General features: G+C 49.0%; 1 protein-coding gene across 1 annotated transcript in view; it reads left to right on the top strand.

Moving 5' to 3' along the window:
* The first annotated feature begins 980 nt into the window (after positions 1-980).
* slc9a5 (solute carrier family 9 member A5) overlaps positions 981-19393 on the top strand; it is a 42343-nt gene continuing 23930 nt past the window's right edge. The window contains exons 1-3 of the mRNA XM_061736273.1: positions 981-1275; positions 10821-11123; positions 12039-12202. Of these exons, the coding sequence (XP_061592257.1) occupies positions 987-1275; positions 10821-11123; positions 12039-12202 (756 nt within the window). The 5' untranslated portion in view covers positions 981-986. The remainder of the gene's footprint in view (positions 1276-10820; positions 11124-12038; positions 12203-19393) is intronic.

Genomic DNA, 19393 nt, shown 5'->3' with positions numbered 1-19393 from the left:
GACTTTATTCTCGTAATATTATGACTTTATTCTCATAATATCACGACTTTATTCTCGTAATATTACGACTTTATTCTCGTAATATTATGACTTTATTCTCATAATATTATGAATTTATTCTCGTAATATTACGACTTTATTCTCATAATATTACTACTTTATTCTCATAATATTACGACTTTATTCTCATAAATTACGACTTTATTCTTTTAATATTACGACTTTATTCTCGTAATATTACAACTTTATTCTCATAATATTACGACTTTATTTTCGTAATATTACAACTTTATTCTCGTAATGTTACGACTTTATTCTCATAATATTACAACTTTATTCTCATAATATTACAACTTTATTCTCGCAACATTATGACTTTATTCTCGTGATATTACGACTTTATTCTCGTAATATTATGACTTTATTCTCATAATATCATGACTTTATTCTCATAATATTACAACTTTATTCTCATAATATTACGACTTTATTCTCGTAATATTACGACTTTATTCTCATAATATTACAACTTTATTCTCATAATATTACGACTTTATTCTCGTAATATTACGACTTTATTCTCGTAACATTATGCATTTATTCTCGTAATTTCCTTTTTTTTGTCTTAGTTTGGCTCTAATACTAGTTTTGGTGTCCACCCCAAGGATTGAAGTGGCCCCACCTGGCCCCCCCTATGAAACATGTGTGGAGCGCCCCTGGGTGCCCCTGGGTGCCCCTGGGTGCCAGCTGACGGTGCTGACGGTGCTGACGGTGCCGTCCCCGCAGGTCCAGGTGAGGACTGGACCCCCAGCTTTTACCTGCGGGTCTCTTTAAAGGCGGCGGGTCACGTGGTGCGTCCCCGCGTCCCTCCTCCGAGTCCTGCCCAGAGCTGCGTGCGTGTGCGCGGCGCCGCAAAGCTCCGTCCTCCCGTGTCTGCGCGGATATAAAGGCGGCGGGATGTGAGACGGCCAGCTCCCGCGGACACGATGCTGCTGCTCGGAGCGACGCTGCTGCTGCTGACGGCGACCCCCCCCGGAGGGGCCGGAGGGGCCCCCGGGACCCCTGGTACCTCCGCCGCTCCGCCGCCGCCCCCCCTGCAGCCCACGGCGGCCGCCGCCGGCATGGCCCTGGCCCGCTCCGCGCAGGTGGAGGAGGAGGATGCGGGGGAGCATCAGCACGGAGGCGGGTACCGGGTGGTCCAGTGGGAGTGGAGCTACGTGCAGACCCCCTACATCATCGCCATCTGGCTGCTGCTGGCCAGCGTGGCCAAGATCTGTGAGTGTGTGGTCAAGATCTGTGAGTGTGTGGCCAAGATCTGTGAGTGTGTGGTCAAGATCTGGGAGTGTGTGGTCAAGATCTGTTAGTGTGGTCAAGATCTGTGAGTGTGTGGTCAAGATCTGTGAGTGTGTGGTCAAGATCCGTTAGTGTGTGGTCAAGATCCGTTAGTGTGTGGTCAAGATCTGTTAGTGTGTGGTCAAGATCTGTGAGTGTGTGGTCAAGATCTGGGAGTGTGTGGTCAAGATCTGTTAGTGTGGTCAAGATCTGTGAGTGTGTGGTCAAGATCTGTGAGTGTGTGGTCAAGATCCGTTAGTGTGTGGTCAAGATCCGTTAGTGTGTGGTCAAGATCTGTTAGTGTGTGGTCAAGATCCGTTAGTGTGTGGTCAAGATCCGTGAGTGTGTGGTCAAGATCCGTTAGTGTGTGGTCAAGATCTGTGAGTGTGTGGTCAAGATCTGTGAGTGTGTGGTCAAGATCTGTGAGTGTGTGGTCAAGATCCGTTAGTGTGGTCAAGATCTGTGAGTGTGTGGTCAAGATCTGTGAGTGTGTGGTCAAGATCCGGCCAAGATCCATTAGTGTGTGGTCAAGGTCCGTGAGTGTGTGGTCAAGATCCGTGAGTGTGTGGTCAAGATCTGTGAGTGTGTGGTCAAGATCTGTGAGTGTGTGGTCAAGATCTGTGAGTGTGTGGTCAAGATCCGGCCAAGGTCCATTAGTGTGTGGTCAAGATCCATTAGTGTGTGGTCAAGATCTCTGAGTGTGTGGTCAAGATCTGGGAGTGTGTGGTCAAGATCCGGCCAAGATCCATTAGTGTGTGGTCAAGATCCGTGAGTGTGTGGTCAAGATCCGTGAGTGTGTGGTCAAGATCCGTGAGTGTGTGGTCAAGATCCGTGAGTGTGTGGTCAAGATCCGTGAGTGTGTGGTCAAGATCCGGCCAAGATCCGTGAGTGTGTGGTCAAGATCCGGCCAAGATCCATTAGTGTGTGGTCAAGATCCGTGAGTGTGTGGTCAAGATCTGTGAGTGTGTGCGTGAGGCTGGCTGGACCGGGTCTCTGGAGCTCTACCGGCTGGACCGGGTCTCTGGAGCTCTACCGGCTGGACCGGGTCTCTGGAGCTCTACCGGCTGGACCGGGTCTCCGGCTGGAGCTGTACCGACTGTAACCGGAGTCTGAACCAGCTCTGAACTTTCCATGACACCCACTTACCTCCTCCCTGAAGAAAAGTTAGTGTTGGGCCCCGGGTTCCTTTGGAGTTCTGGGTCTGGGTTCAGGTCCAGTTCAGCTGGCGGGTTCACCGGGGTTCACCGGGTGATCCACATGGTGTATCATCACTGAAACTCACGTGAAGACCTGACCTCTAACCGGGCTGAGGTCACGGTCTTCTCAGTGATACGTAGGTGTCCTTGTCCCACGATAGGTGTCCCGGTCCCGCGATAGGTGTCCCGGTCCTGCGATAGGTGTCCCGGGCCCACGATAGGTGTCCCGGTCCCACGATAGGTGTCCCGGTCCCACGATAGGTGTCCCGGTTCTGCGATAGGTGTCCCGGTCCCACGATAGGTGTCCCGGTCCCACGATAGGTGTCCCGGTCCTGCGATAGGTTTCCCGGTTCTGCGATAGGTGTCCCGGTCCTGCGATAGGTGTCCCGGTCCCACGATAGGTGTCCCGGTTCTGCGATAGGTGTCCCGGTCCCACGATAGGTGTCCCGGTTCTGCGATAGGTGTCCCGGTCCTGCGATAGGTGTCCCGGTCCTGCGATAGGTGTCCCGCAATAGATGGCCAGGTCTTTTGACAGGTGTCCTATCACCTATCAAAAGACGGTCCCACGATAGGTGTCCAGGTCCCATGATAGGGGTCCAGTTCTTGTGATTGGTGTCCCGCGATAGATGGCCAGGTCTTCTGATAGGTGTCCCGTGATAGGTGTCCGGGTCCTGCAATAGGGGTCCAGGTCTTGTGATAACGTCCCGCGATAGGTGTCCCGGTCCCACGATAGATGGCCAGGTCTTTTGATAGGTGTCCTGTGATAGGTGTCCCGGTCCTGCAATAGGGGTCCAGATCTTGTAATAGTTGTCCCGCCATAGATGGCAAGGTCTTTTGATAAGTGTCCAGCGATAGGTGTCCAGGATCTCGTGAAAGGTGTCCCGGTCCTGTGGCTGCAAACTCAACCCCATATCATCACCCCTCCACCACCGTACTCTTCAGTGGGTCTGAGGTGGTTCTGCTGGTTCTCTTCAAACATGGTTCTGGACATGACACGTTGGGGTCATGAGTCCAGAGGACATGGTTCCAGGGGTCTGCTGGTTTGTTCAGGTGCAGGTTTGTGAACCTCAGTCTTGCCTCCAGGGCCTGGTCTTGGGATAAATTCCTCACTGTAGAAAGTTGAACTCCACAGTTTGGAAACGGTTTTCCAGCCCTTTCTAGGTCCATGTGCGGCAACAGTTTCTTTTCTTATACCTTTGCTGATGTCTTTCCCTCTTAACATTGTGTTATTACACACCTGAGTGCTCCAGACCTGCTAACTGACGGAAACAAGTGCTTTAGCAGAGGTCTGCTGATTGGACTGATGATTCGCAGCGTCTGGCTATAACTTACCCTCTTGAGTTGTGTGGAAGGAGTGAGGGGGGGTACTTAGGATTTCTGCGGTCTGGCTTCAGTTTGATCAGGCAGGATGAGGTCAGCCAATCACAGGGGAGGCAGAGCTCAAACATGAAAGACAATCAACACAGCCTCTGTGTCTGTTTCCGTCCTGATTGGATCACAGAGCTCCATGGACCAGGCAGGGAGGCTGCAGGCCCCCCAGGGGCCACCAGAGACCCTGACCTCATCTGTATCAGCCAGCTCTGACTTGGTAAATCCACAGAGGCAGAACACTGAAGAGTGATCAGTGCTGCGTCCGGCAACCCACTTTCATCTTGAACATCAACTGTTAGTGTCCTCAGCGTCCCGCTGAGCAGGTTCTTCAATGGAGCGTGGCGACACGTGAACCCAGACGCGCTGGTGCCGGTGAACTGACCCACCCAACACCTGGAAATCACCCACAAGTGTGAGGCTACGCCCCTGCACAAGGGTGCTACGTCCGAGAGGCTACGTCTGATAGGCTACGTCCGAGAGGCTACGTCTGAGAGTCTACGTCCGAGAGGCTACGTCTGAGAGTCTACGTCCGAGAGGCTACGTCTGAGAGTCTACGTCCGAGAGGCTACGTCTGAGAGTCTACGTCCGAGAGTCTACGTCTGAGAGTCTACGTCCGGGAGGCTACGCCTGAGAGTCTACGTTTGAGAGTCTACGCCTGAGAATTTACGTCCGAGAGTCTACGTCCGAGAGTCTACGTCCGAGAGTCTACGTCTGAGAGTCTACGTCCGGGAGGCTACGTCCGAGAGTCTACGTCCGAGAGTCTACGTCCGAGAGTCTACGTCCGAGAGGCTACGTCCGAGAGTCTACGTCCGAGAGGCTACGTACGAGAGTCTACGTCCGATAAGCTACGTCTGAGAGTCTACGTCCGATAAGCTACGTCCGATAGGCTACGTCTGAGAGGCTACGTCCGATAGGCTACGTCCGAGAGGCTACGTCCGATAAGCTACGTCCGGTAGTCTACGTCCGATAGGCTACGTCTGAGAGGCCACGTCCGATAGGCTACGTCCGAGAGGCTATGTTGGATAGGCTACGTCCGAGAGGCTACGTCCGATAGGCTACGTCCGAGAGGCTACGTCCGAGAGGCTACGTCCGAGAGGCTACGTCCGAGAGTCTACGTCCGAAAGGCTACGTCTGATAGGCTACGTCCGATAGGCTACGTCCGAGAGTCTACGTCCGAAAGGCTACGTCCGAGAGTCTACGTCTGAGAGGCTACGTCCGAGAGGCTACGTCTGATAGGCTACGTCGGATAGGCTACGTCGGATAGGCTACGTCCGAGAGTCTACGTCTGAGAGGTTACGTCTGAGATGCTACGTCCGAGAGTCTAAGTCCGAGAGTCTACGTCCGAGAGGCTACGTCCGAGAGTCTACGTCTGAGAGGTTACGTCTGAGATGCTACGTCCGAGAGTCTAAGTCCGAGAGGCTACGTCCGAGAGGCTACGTCTGAGAGGCTACGTCCAAGGGGCTGGGTCTGAGAGGTTTGAGAGGCTGGGTCCGGCCTAGTAGTCTGACATAGTCCCGGCTCCACAGAGAGACAAAACAAGATGAAGACTTCTGCTCTTGTGAGGTGTCGTACGTGAGCACCATCACAGCTCTGTGTTGCTAGGGTAACCTCTCTGCATCTCCTCTCCTGTCCACAAACGCTGCGCGGCTCACGGCCGTCAGACATCCAGACAGATGGGTCCTCCGGTCAGGTGACCTCCGCTTCAGACATCTTTCTTGCACATTAAGCAATCAAATGTTGACATTTGAGTCAGATTTTATGGTCAGAAATCTGGACCTCCCTCGAAACCACGCAACCCCTCTTTTCCAGGTCCGGCCCTATCATGGTCATGGAGGCGGGGCTAACACAAGGAGGCGTGTTGGTGAGCGTAGCGGTTTGACTCCAACATTGACAAGTCGAACCCCGAGAAGAAACGTTTGGGGTTAAACGCTTGTTTGTAGTTCTAAGTGAATCCACAGATAACCCTCCCACACACGTCCAGAAGGTCTGATCATCCTCACTTCCCCTCCTCGGGCTTGCACACGGCAGGTTCCTCCCTCCGTCCCTCTGAAACTCAGGGAGACGCTTGCTCAGGACACCACTGCAGCATCTGTGAGCCGATGGCGAGGTAGACGCAGCTGGTCCGGTCCTAGAACCTCAGCAGAAGACGACCGAGAACATTCAGAACAACAAGCCGCATTATGTTTGAAACAAGAGCCGTTGTTTCATCAGTTAGCGCTCCATTCACAGCCAGCCATTTACCACGTAGACCGCAGCACGAGGCCCCTGCTACGCCTTAACGTGGTTTACCGCCGTTACCATGCCAACGCCAGTGTTTACTGACATTTACTGACGTCACTGGGACCCTCCCAGGAGTCACTCCCTGGACGGAGTTCAGCAGGAGGATGAGCAGCAGATACCAGATCTAGCTGCATGTTTGGGATGTTGTTGTCCTGCAGCTCGCTGACTCACCAGCTCAGGGTGTGTGTGTGTGTGTGTGTGTGTGTGTGTGTGTGTGTGTGTGTGTGTGTGTGTGTGTGTGTGTGTGTGTGTGTGTGTGTGTGTGTGTGTGTGTGTGTGTGTGTGTCTTGTGACTCTTAAACGATGGATTTCCCCTCTCCAAGGTCGCGCTCGCTCTCTCACACACACGTTTGTCTTGGCAACAGCGGCTCAGCGGATTTCATTCGTGTGTTTCAGGTACATCACACCATCTGTACCTGAAACACACGGACCAATCAGAGAGGATGTCTCTAGGATCTTTCCAGAGAACATGATCCCCGAGCAATTATTACATAAACAATGGCAGGTAAAAACTCCCCTAGTGGGAGAAAAACCTTACGCCAAACAGTGGCATGAAAAAACTCCCCTTTAGGAGGAAGAAACCTGGACCAGGACCTGGATCATAAGGGGGTAGAAACCTGGACCAGGACCTGGATCATAAGGGGGGTAGAAACCTGGACCAGGACCTGGATCATAAGGGGGGTAGAAACCTGGACCAGGACCTGGATCATAAGGGGGTAGAAACCTGGACCAGGACCTGGATCATAAGGGGGGAAGAAACTTGGACCAGGACCTGGCGGGGGGCAGACCAGCACAACAAACTAGACAAGAACAATGGAGAACAATGATGGTTATGAGATACTTAAATAATTAATAAATGAGAAAGGAAAGAGAAGGAGGGGTGAGGGGCACCACCCGGTGGATCATGTCGGTGCCCCCCTGCAGCATAGGCCTATAGCAGCATATCTACCACCAAGCTATATTTGAGACTAACTATTATAGTCTTGTTCTATAGCTGCAACTATGACTACTGACTCTAACACACTAGAGTTTACACTAACTAGAGGTTTACTAACACTAACTATAGGTTTAGTGGGGGAGGCGGGGGACATCGAGTCCGAGTGGACCATGTTCTCTGCCTCCATTGTCAACGCGGCGGCTCGAAGCTGTGGACGCAAGGTCTCCGGTGCCTGTCGTGGCGGCAATCCTAGAACCCGGTGGTGGACACCGGAAGTACAGGATGCCGTCAGACTGAAGAAGGAGTCCTACCGGGCTATGTTGGCCGGTGGGACTCCTGACGCAGTAGATAGGTACCGGCAGGCCAAGCGGGCCGCGGCTCGGGCAGTCTTGGAGGCAAAAACTCGGGTCTGGGAGGAGTTCGGGGAGGCCATGGAGGAGGACTTTCGGTCGGCCTCGAGGAAATTCTGGAGGACCGTTCGGCGCCTCAGAAGGGGGAAGCAGTACTCTGCCGGCACCATTTATGGTGCTGGTGGGGAGCTGTTGACCTCGACTGGGGACATTGTCGGACGGTGGAAGGAATACTTTGAGGATCTCCTTAACCCGACTGACATGCCTTCCACTAAGGAAGCAGAGGGTTGGGGCTCGGAGGTGTGCTCATCCATCACCCAAGCCGAGGTCACCGAGGTGGTTCGTAAGCTCCTCGGTGGCCGGGCACCGGGGGTGGATGAGATTCGCCCTGAGTACCTCAAGTCTCTGGATGTCGTAGGGCTGTCTTGGCTGACACGCCTCTGCGACATTGCATGGAGGAAGGGGACAGTAACGCTGGGGTGGCAAACCGGGGTGGTGGTCCCTCTGTTTAAAAAGGGGGACCGGAGAGTGTGTTCCAACTACAGGGGGATCACACTTCTCAGCCTCCCGGGGAAAGTCTACGCCAGGGTACTGGAGAGGAGATTACGGCCGATAGTCGAACCTCGGATTCAGGAGGAACAATGCGGTTTTCGTCCCGGTCGTGGAACACTGGACCAGCTCTATACCCTCCGCAGGGTGCTCGAGGGTTCATGGGAATTTGCCCAACCAGTCTACATGTGTTTTGTGGATCTGGAGAAGGCATTTGACCGTGTCCCTCGTGCCATTCTGTGGGGGGTGCTGAGTGAGTATGGAGTCCGGGGCCCTCTACTAAGGGCTGTCCGGTCTCTGTATGATCGAAGCAGGAGTATGGTTCGCATTGCCGGCAGTAAGTCAGACTTGTTCCCGGTGCATGTTGAACTCCGGCAGGGCTGCCCTTTGTCACCGGTCCTGTTCATAATTTTTATGGACAGGATTTCTAGGCGCAGCCAGGGGCCGGAGGGGATCCGGTTTGGGAACCTCAGGATTTCATCTCTGCTTTTTGCAGATGATGTTGTCCTGTTGGCTTCATCAGACCGGGACCTCCAGCATGTGCTGGGGCGGTTTGCGGCCGAGTGCGACGCGGCAGGGATGAGAATCAGCACCTCCAAGACCGAGGCCATGGTTCTCGACCGGAAAAGGGTGGCATGCCTTCTCCGGGTGGGTGGAGAAGTCCTGCCTCAGGTGGAGGAGTTCAAGTATCTCGGGATCTTGTTCACGAGTGAGGGAACAATGGAGCGTGAGATTGACAGGCGGATCGGTGCAGCGTCCGCAGTAATGCGGTCGATGTACTGGACCGTCGTGGTGAAGAAGGAGCTGAGTCGAAAGGCGAAGCTCTCGATTTACCGGTCAATCTACGCCCCTACCCTCACCTATGATCATGAACTTTGGGTAGTGACCGAAAGGACAAGATCGCGGATACAAGCGGCCGAGATGAGTTTCCTCCGCAGGGTGGCTGGACGCTCCCTTAGAGATAGGGTGAGGAGTTCGGTCACCCGGGAGGAGCTCGGAGTCGAGCCGCTACTCCTCCACATTGAGAGGAGTCAGCTGAGGTGGCTTGGGCATCTGTACCGGATGCCTCCTGGACGCCTCCCTAGGGAGGTGTTCCAGGCATGTCCCACCGGGAGGAGACCCCGGGGAAGACCCAGGACCTGCTGGAGAGACTATGTCTCTCGGCTGGCCTGGGAACGCCTCGGACTCCCCCCGGAAGAGCTGGAGGAAGTGTCTGGGGTGAGGGAAGTCTGGGCATCCCTGCTGGGGCTGCTGCCCCCGCGACCCGGTAACGGATGGAGCGGGAGAAGAAGATGAGATGAGATAACTATAGGTTTACTAACACTAACTAGAGGTTTACTAACACCAACTACAGGTTTACTAAACACTAACCAGAGGTTTACTAACACTAACTAGAGGTTTACTAACACTAACTATAGGCTTTACTAAACAGAAAGGTTTTAAGTTTAGTTTTGAAGGTGGAGGTGGTGTCAGCCTCCTTAACCCAGATTGGAAGTTGGTTCCATAGTAACGGTTCCTGATAGCAGAAGAACCGTCCTCCAAATCTACATTTGGATACTCTAGGAACTACGAGTAAACCTGCACTCTGAGAGCGGAGAGCTCTGCCAGGAACATAAGGCACTATCAGGTCTTGCAAATACTGCGGAGCTGAGCCGTTTTGGGCTTTATACACAAGTAATACAATTTTAAATTGGATTCTGAGTTTTACGGGTAACCAATGGAGCGACGCTAACACTGGAGAGACGTGGTCTCTCCTGCTGATTCCTGTCAGTACTCGCGCTGCTGCATTTTGGATCAGCTGGAGCCTATTCAGCAAGTTACTTGGACATCCTGCTAACAACACATTACAGTAATCTAGTCTAGAAGATACAAACGCGTTAATTAATTTTTCCGCATCACTCTGTGTGAGAGGATGTTCCTGATCGTTGCAATATTACGTAGATGGAAAAATGCTATTTTACAAACCTGATCAATATACAGTTTAAACGACAAATCATTCGAAATCATTCGTGTTGATCGAAAACAACACCAAGGTTTCTCACAGTTGCACTGGAAGCCATCGCCACACCATCTAATCCCTTCCTAAGATGCTTTGAACCAAAAACTTCAAACAGGTCATTTCTATACAAATGTTCACATAACTGGCTGAAAACTACTTTTTCCAGAATTTTAGATACAAATGGAAGGTTGGAAATTGGTCTATATTTAGCTAAGGTGTCTGGGTCAAGAGAAGGTTTTTTAAGTAAATGTTTAATTACTGCAACTTTGAAAACCTGTGGTACATATCCTAAGTTTAGGGATAGGTTGATTTGGTCCAGTATTGTCGTGCCAATAAGAGAAAAAACATTTTTGAATAGTGGAGTCGGGATGGGGTCTGACATACATGTGGTTGATTTAGCTCTATTGACGAGTGAGGTCAGCTCAGGGAGGTCTATAGGATCAAAACAGTCTAGATTCATGTTAGAGCCTAGGGAAGTCGCTAACGCTGAAGAAACGCCCACAACCGCTGATGGGCCTGATTGATACTGTATCTTTTCTAATTTTGATGATTTTACTGCTAAAGAAGCTCATAAAGTCTTCATCACAGAGAGCTGCAGGAATGCACGGCTCCTGACTGGATCCAGTCCGGTGAGAAGAGAGGGCATGCAGCAGTAGAGGAGGAAGTGGGGAGTAGAATTCTGAAAGTGGGTGTGGGAGAATAACATAATGAGTTGAAGATGAGGAGGTTGAAGAGGACTGAGAGAGGAAGGTTAGGAGGAGCATAAGTGGTCTGACACAGGATGTGCTCCGTCTCTGTTCCTGCAGTGTTCCACTTCTCCCAGCGGTTCACCACCGTGGTGCCGGAGAGCTGCATGCTGATCCTGCTGGGCCTGGTCCTGGGCGGGGTCGTCCTCATAGCCAATAAGAAGCAGCTGTACCAGCTGGATCCCGCCCTCTTCTTCCTCTTCCTGCTGCCCACCATCGTGGGCGACGCCGGCTACTTCATGCCGGCCCGGCTCTTCTTCGACAACTTGGGAGCCATCCTGACGTACGCTGTGGTGGGAACGCTGTGGAACGCCTTCTGCACCGGCTTCTGCCTGTACGCGGCCAAACTCATGGGCATCATAGGTCAGTGCCAGTGGTTGTAGATCTGCAGGTGTAGTTCCCTGCTGCACTCATGCTCCAACGCCTCTTAGCTGGGAGGGAATTCATGAAAATTGGGACGTCCCCCTAGTGGCCGGTTTGCAGAAAATTCAAAATGAATCAATAAGCAAGGCGGTAGAGGCAGCATTGTAGGTGTGAAGTGAGTTTAAATATGCGCAGCTGATGTTTTTTGTGTGTTATTTTAATAAAATCCTATTCTTTCACTGTGACTTAGTTCTGAGGTTCTGTTCATCTTAAGCCTGAAAGAAGGTCACTGTTCTCACCCAATGAGATTGACACTACAGCGATAGTGACCTGTCCAATAAACAGAAAATTGCATTCCTTGGGGTGAAAATAGGGGTCTACAGCCCTATACAATATTTTTATGTGACTTAATTCTTAAGTTTTTGGGGCAAAAAATGACCTTGAAAATTAAAGTTGACCTTCAACATGTCCTTGAAAAAGGAAATTTATCTCAGAATCGAATTCCTAGCACCAAAAAAGTAGAAAAAGTGACAATATACAACAATCTAGGACCACGAGAAGCTAAGATATGACCTTTGGTCTTTTCGGCGGGAGCCATTTCGAATTTTCTACAAACCGGCCACTAGGGGGCGTCACAATTTGTTTGCGGTGGTTTTTGAAAACCTTATGTCCAAACCTAACACCATGCCAAATATGAAAAACTTGCCACCAAGTGCACAATCTTCATGATTTTTGACATATTCCCTCCCAGCTATCTGTCATTAAGCTGAGCTGCTTTCTTATTCCAGCTGAGTCAGCGTGATCCCTCACGCAACCGGCTGCACAGTCGTGCACATGGACTGACCTGAGGTCAGGAGTGACAGATATTTTACATTAGATGCAGTGAAATGAGGACATGTCCTTTTGCGTGTGCAGATGAGCGTGTGCAGGCGGACCTGATGGACTTCCTGCTGTTCGGGGCCCTGATCTCAGCCGTGGACCCTGTGGCGGTGCTGGCCGTGTTCGAGGAGGTCCACATCAACGAGATGCTCTTCATCATCGTGTTTGGGGAGTCGCTGCTCAACGATGCCGTCACTGTGGTAAGACACAAACTCACACATGACTGGATGTGATCGTGATCAAGGACGTACCGAGGGACAAGTCCGTGGTCCTCTCTGGACTCGGTGAACCCATGTCCCAAAGGTCCACACACTAAGGGTGCTTTCAGACCTCGTTTGTTTTGTTCCGATTCAGGGGCTAAATCGATTAGGGGTGGGTTAAAAATATCGATATATCACATCATAATGCACATATATATATACCTTAGGTTTTTACCAGCATGGTATTAACCATTAATATGTGTGCAGACAAGGTAAAAAAAAAATATATATATCGATATATCAATATTTTATTGATATACATGTGTAGGAACGATTATCGATACATAAATCCAAGTATCAATTTAAAAAAATAAAAAAACATTTTATATCCCGATTTTTTTCCACATTTTATCACCCAGTGCTCCTCAGTCCTGGGCGTTGCTCCCTCTACCAACCCCGGGAGTTCCTGCACTGAGCTCAGGTCTCCTCCTTAACCTGAGGAGTGAGCAGGCCGCATCTTTTCACCAGACAGGGTGGGGTTTCTCCGGCCAGACGTAGTGCGTGGAAGGATCACATTATTCCGTTATTGTAACTAGAATATCGATATCAAATCGTATCGGAAATCGTATCGTCTTGGGACCTAGTGTATCCTAAATCGATACAGTTGTTTCGTTTTTCGTTTGTGTTCACAAGGCAACCGCCTGTATCTTTCTAAAGCTGTTAACAAATGCCATGCGCGAACCAACTGTTCTCTCATTTGTCAGAAATGAACGCGGAAGAACAACTATGGAGCATCGTAAGCACAGTTATGAGTGACATGTGTTGGTTGCTGTGTGGATTATGTTCTCACTGCAAACGAACCGCTCCAGGTCTGGAATGGAAGCGAGCCGAGACGACCTCTCCTAGGAGATCTCGGCTCGATTGTTTTGTCCCGCAACCGAGCGCGATTGCTGTGTTCACATGTACCAAACGAACCGATCTTTAGGGGGAAACGCTCCCTGTTTGGGAACAACTGCTCCAAACGGGACAGGTGTGAAAACACCCTTAAACAGGTTGATGGCGGACGTGAGGAGGTCCAGGGGTGAAAGTGGTCCCTGGTCTCCTGAGGTTGTGACGTGTCCCGGAACGCTGGTTGTGGATCATGCTAGCGAAGGCTTTTCAGGGTATGAAGAGACGGTTCAGCACTGTTACCTGATGATGGACTGGAATGATCGATAGTTCGGTGTTGGCCAGGTTACTTAAAGGCGTGTCTATTCATCCACGGGGAAATCTCTGTGAGAAGAGCTGAACTTTGTGCAGTGGCCGACAGGTGGGAGTGGATTGAATGACAAGTACAGGTGTAGATGAGCGTCAGCGGTGCTGGGTACCAGCTCTGAATGACTGATGACCCCCCTCATACATCAGCTTCCGGTGACTCAGCAAATGTGAATCCTGACACTTTTTGTAAAGAAACACGCGCTGTCCCACAGCTCCGTCTGTTGCTGTGTTGCCATAGCAACAGAGAGCCTCACAGGGCCAATGAGGAGTCTTCACACTAAAGACTGTTTCCCCACTTGTGTTCGTGATGATATCTATGGTTTCCAAAAGAGAGAGGGTGGGGGTGTTTCTGGACCGGTCCTGACCACATGGGAGCAGCATATCACAAGAAAGTTCACACGTTTACACACCCCTGCTGACATGAGGGCACCTCTAGTGGGAGACAGTGGTATTACAAGACACACCAGCCCCCTTCATTAGCTCAGCATCGTCTGTTGCTGTTCAGAACGACCCCATGTGATCAGAAAGGCCATGGATTCATAGAGGGCTTTTGGCCGTGTAAGCCTCTGTCACTAAAGCACGGGGGTCGGCAACCCGCGGCTACAGAGCTCCTTAGCACCGCCCTAGTGGCTCCTGGAGCTTTTCAAAAATGTTTGACCTGATGTTTTTTTCCTTCTTTCTTCTTTTTTTTCTTTATTTTTTTTCCTATTTATTCTTCTTTTTTGCTTTTTTCTCTTTTTTTTTCCTTTTTTCTCTTTTTTTCTCTTCCTTTTTTTCTTTTATTCTTCTGTCCTCTCTTTTTCTTTCTTTTTCTTTCCTTTTTAATCTCGACATTTCGACTTTTTTCTCGAAATTTTGACTTTCTTCTGGACATTTTGACTTTTTTCTCAACATTTCAACTTTTTTCACGAAATTTCGACTTTTTTCTCGACATTTCGACTTTTTTCTCGAAGTGCATAATGAAAAATAAAATCTTCCCCCAGTTATAACTAATATAGATACATGCAGCATGTGTTGTCTTCATTCTAAGGCTTATACAAGACTTTTCATTTTTTGTGGCTCCAGACATATTTGTTTTTTGTGTTTTTGGTCCAATAGGGCTCTTTTAACATTTTGGGTTGCCGACCCCTGCTATGGCAACACACCATCACTCTCTGGACTTGTTCCCGAGTCCATGCACTGTGATTTTCACTCTTGTCCCTGGCACACAGAGGTTTCTCCATGTTCTTACACAGTCTTTTAATAGTATGTGCTGTAGATGATGAGATGTTATGAGAGACTCTTTAAGATCAATCCATCCATGAACTTCTGCTGGTCTGGACTTGGGTGGTGAGGGCAGGGATCCTAGCAGAGCCCAGAACCTCTTCCCTCCAGCTCCCGACCCCGCCGGCAATTCTGGAACACTAATGGCGCTTTTCCACTAGTACCTACTCGGCTCTACTCATCTCAGCTCGGCCTGGTTTCTTTTCCATAACAATTCAGCACCTGGAGCAGAAGTAGGAGGTTGGAGAGAAGCTGCTGTGACGTATTTGATTGTGTATCTAAACGAAGAAGACAACAACACTAAAGATGTAGAACCTGGAGGAGATGATAGATGTGCTGCTGGGTCTGTGGCTTGTGTTCCATATCAAGTTAGAAAATGAGAGAGAGAGAAACTTCAAGCGGCAACGCTTTTTTTTTGTTAGTTTTGTCTTGGTGCTGCTGAAAAGTCATCTGGAGCCGTGAGCAGCTATGAAGAGACAGAGCTCCTGGTAGATCTGGTCGTTCCTTATCTCCGTCTAGATCCTTTTTAATTCTCTCCTCAGCACCAGGTTTATGAACATCTGCACCTCAGAGTTGGATCATGAAACAGACTTTTGCTGCCATTGCTGGTTGAATAAAGTGAACAAGAATCCGTCAGAGTCTCTTTCTCTGATTTCCTCCTCCTGACTCAGACGTCTGACTCCAACCCCCCGACCAATCAGTGGTCTGTAGTGTGATGATGTCAGATACAGCTGACTCAGCAGCTTAGAACCTCGGCAGAATAGATACAGAAAAAGTATCTACTCGGTAGGGCTGGGCGTTATGGCAAAAAAAGTGATCACGATTTTTTTTCCCATATTGAATGATCTCGATATTTAATCACGATTTTTTTTAAATCAGAAGATCCCCCCTCCCTTCTGGAATAAAATAGAAAGAAACCAGATATTAGTTTTTTTTTTATTAACAAATAAAGCAAATAGCATGTTTTAACAAGAGCCATATAGAAAATGGCACAACAAACAGGTAGTTTTAAGCAGTTTAAAAAAGTTTCAAGTAGTTTTAGCAGACAAAAAAAATTTTCATGATCATTTAAAATGTAAACCAACCAAAAATTGCGGTTGTTCACAGTTTTGCCATTTTTTTCACAATTGCATAGATCAAATTGCAATGACATTATTAACAACAAAAACAGTAAACTAATGAGTCACTGTCAAGCAGCTGGCGATGCTGTTGCTTAAATTGACCAAAAGGTGGCTCTCTAACATCACAGTTTGTGTACTGTGCGTGACTCTGACGCTGGTTAGTAATTAAGGAGTTAAAACTCACTCGCCACTTACGGGACTCAGTAGCCAGCAGAAACGGCAGTAGGAGCATTTATTACATTTATTAACTGTAGTACTGCTATTATGAGAGGTTATTTCTCACAGTATTAGCCTAAAGGGACTTATGGCTGATTTATGGTCCCGCGTTACACCAACACAGAGCCTACGGCGTAGGGTACGCGGCAGTACGCACCGTACGGCGCGCGTCGCAACGCGGTTAGGCTTTCTTTTTAATACGAACTGATTAAACTGATTACATTTCGTAGTGGATAGCCTGAGTAATAAGGACGTACCGTTTTTATGGTGACAAAAGAAGCATCATGGTGAGCTCGGCTTGTTGCCTCCGCGTTCCGACACATTCACTCCGCTGAGCGCGCGCACACACGCACGCACGCACCCATGTCGGTGCCGCAGAGTTTCTCTATGAAGTCGGCGGTGATCAGATCAGAGTAATTTGTGGTACAAGCAGAGCGAATCACAACTTTAATGAGTGCGGTTCAGTTTGACATTATTGTCAGTCTATGAGAAAAACATTTAATTTTATTCAAATCGAAAAAATAATATTTATAGGCTAAAAAAATAAGCGTCATTAAAGTAGCCGGCTGGACCTAATCGAGTAGTCGGCTATATGGCCGGCGCTTGTGGAAAGCCCTGCTATTAAGGAACGGACCAGAAGTATGCATGGAATGGTGAATAAACGTAAAACACAGAGCTACGTACGTCTCCCGTCTGGATCCTTACCGACTGCCTAAGCAAGGCATGTTACATGGTGTCAGAAGAGTGCTGAATCCCGTCTCGGAGGGTCGCTCGGAAGAAGTTAAATAAATAAATAAATAAATAACCGCAAACCGTGAGTCCCGGTCGGCTCGAAGCTAAGCTAACGCTAGCCTGCGGTTGTTGTTGTCTTGTAGTTTTATTCTCTCTGGTCACGCTTGCTCCCACCGGTGCAGGGGAGGCAGATGTGACTAGTTTACTGCCTATGGTCATGCAACTTGCTGCGGCATGTCATGCGCATGATCAATTAATGCAGACAGTGCGGTGCCAGGAAAGCGGGTTGTGATTGGTTGTCGTGCACTTTGCTGCAGCATGTTTTGCACGTGATCAAGAAAGTATACCCACAGCTGATCACCGTGATCGAACTTAATTCGATCGCGATCACAAATCGAGATCGTATAATCGCCCAGCCCTACTACTCGGTACGTTAGACCCCTAGTGGGAAAGAACCAAACCGAGGCGAGGTACTAGTGGAAAAGCGCCATAAGGTGTTCCCCAGTCAGCATAGAAATATCATTACTCCAATGTGTCCTTTGTGTGCATCAGGGCGTTCTCCTGGTTGGACAAGGAGGTGTCCCAAGGCATCCTAACCAGAACCACGTCAGTTAGCTTCTCTGGATGAGCAGGACCAGTGGTTCTTCTACCAGTCCCCCCCTGAAGGGTGGAGCTTCTCCCCATATCACTAAGGGGGATGTTGATATTGTTGCCTTGGTCACAACCCACAGTTGGTGAAGGGTACAAATGTAGATCGACGGTAAACAGAGTCTTATCTGGATGGCCTCTTTGGCTCAGCTTTGTCTTGACCACAACGCACCGGTATAGAATCCACATTGCAACAACTGGTCCGCCTGACGATCTCCAGGGCTACCAGGGCTACCACCCTAGCACTGCCTGGTGGCCACATGGATTTGCTCTTCCTGCGGCCTAACCACCTGCGTCTGCATCTTTTTAGTGTCACTTACATTTCCATGTTTTTTTTGCCCATGTTTTTCCAGGTAGGCTTAAGGCCCAGTCCCAATCCGCCCCTAGTCCTATTTTTCAGTCCTACCCCTAAATGTTGCGCGTTCCTGTGAGGGTAGTGGTGTCCCAATTCCTCTTTGCATGTAGGGCTAGTGGACATAACGAGGGCTAGTGTGTATCAATCTAGCCCTTCACAGCGAGGGATTTCAGATTCTGACTCGCTGATGGAGGGCTAGAGAAATTTCCCAGAATTCTTTACGTCATCATTTGCAAACTGAATCAAACAAAAAAAGAAGGCGGACATTTCTTATTTTTTAGTGAATAAAATCAATATTTTGAGTTTATTTCTGCATAAAAATGCGTTTTGGTTACATTTCTAGCAAGAAATTTATATTTCACTTTCATAATATTCACTCAGTGAATGTACATAATCACCCGCTTGCCCGTTGTTGCGTTGTATCTTCAGATCTCGCCAGAATAAAGGCTGATTTATGGTTCCGCGTTACACCAACGCAGAGTGTACGGCGTAGGTTACGCGGCGACGCGCACCGTACGGTCCGCGTCGCCACGTTACCTACACCGTAGGCTCGGGTTCTCATCCCGAAAACATTGGATCAAATTTCTTAACAGGCGTTATTTGGATAAACTGAGCCCAGGTTGGGGGATCTTAACGGTTACTTTTACGCCTGAAAAAATATTAAAACTTAATAAAGGGGCATATTAACAGCTCTACAGCGGAAATTAAAACAGCTTTTATCTCTGGGCTTCCTGATATGGTGTGACGTATGTGCAAACGTAACTACGCAGTCACTTACGTACCCGAATATAAACCATGCAGTGACGTATTGGTGTCCTAATCCCTAGGGAACATTACAAGGACCTACTCATTTTTAGGGCTAGTGGTAGTGGGTGAGGGCTAGTGGTAGAAAGTAGGGGGTGTATTGTGATTGGCCCTTAAGAATCAGATGTCCTCAGGTGTCCTACAGGGATTTATGCTCGGCCCATTACTAGTTACCTAAATGATTGTCTGTAGCTGTATTCGTCCTCATACACCTCATGAACATCCAAACGCATGCAGATGACACCCTCCAATGTAAATGGTAGAAGTAACGTTACAGGGTAGAGCTAGATGTTCCTGAATCATCACTTTGTTAGTTGTAGAAGTTCAACCAGGTGTTTCTTTTTGGTAAGACTTTTTGGTAGCCCTTTTGTTGCCCGTGTACCACATCATTAGAGATGTGTTGCTGCCACTGATTTCAGTGTGAGCTGGTAATTTTTAGCCCACTTATAAAGTTGAATATGTCTTACTTTAATTTTTTTTTAAAAGTTGGGATTGTATTTAGAGTTGTGGCTCTGGAAGGATGACTGACCAGAAAAACAGCAGAAGGTCCCTTTTTAAACCAGCGTTCTTCCCAGAGTAACTGATCTGCGGGATGGACAAAGACAGAACCTGAAGAGAAGAACCTCCAGCGTTACTCAGCAACATGCTGAATGTGAGCAGGCTGACATTAATCAGCTGTGAGCAGATTAACCGCTGCTGTCTAATCCTCCGCAGCACTCAGAATATGAGCTAATCCCACCGAGAAATGGAAAAAAACAAACTGTGGGAATTCTGTGGCCGTGACCTCCAATCCCA

The sequence above is a fragment of the Cololabis saira genome, chromosome 2, assembly GCF_033807715.1.
Source record: "Cololabis saira isolate AMF1-May2022 chromosome 2, fColSai1.1, whole genome shotgun sequence".
NCBI lineage: Eukaryota > Metazoa > Chordata > Actinopteri > Beloniformes > Belonidae > Cololabis > Cololabis saira.
Note: the sequence above shows the minus strand (reverse complement) of the source record. Positions and strands in the feature narration are given on the sequence as shown.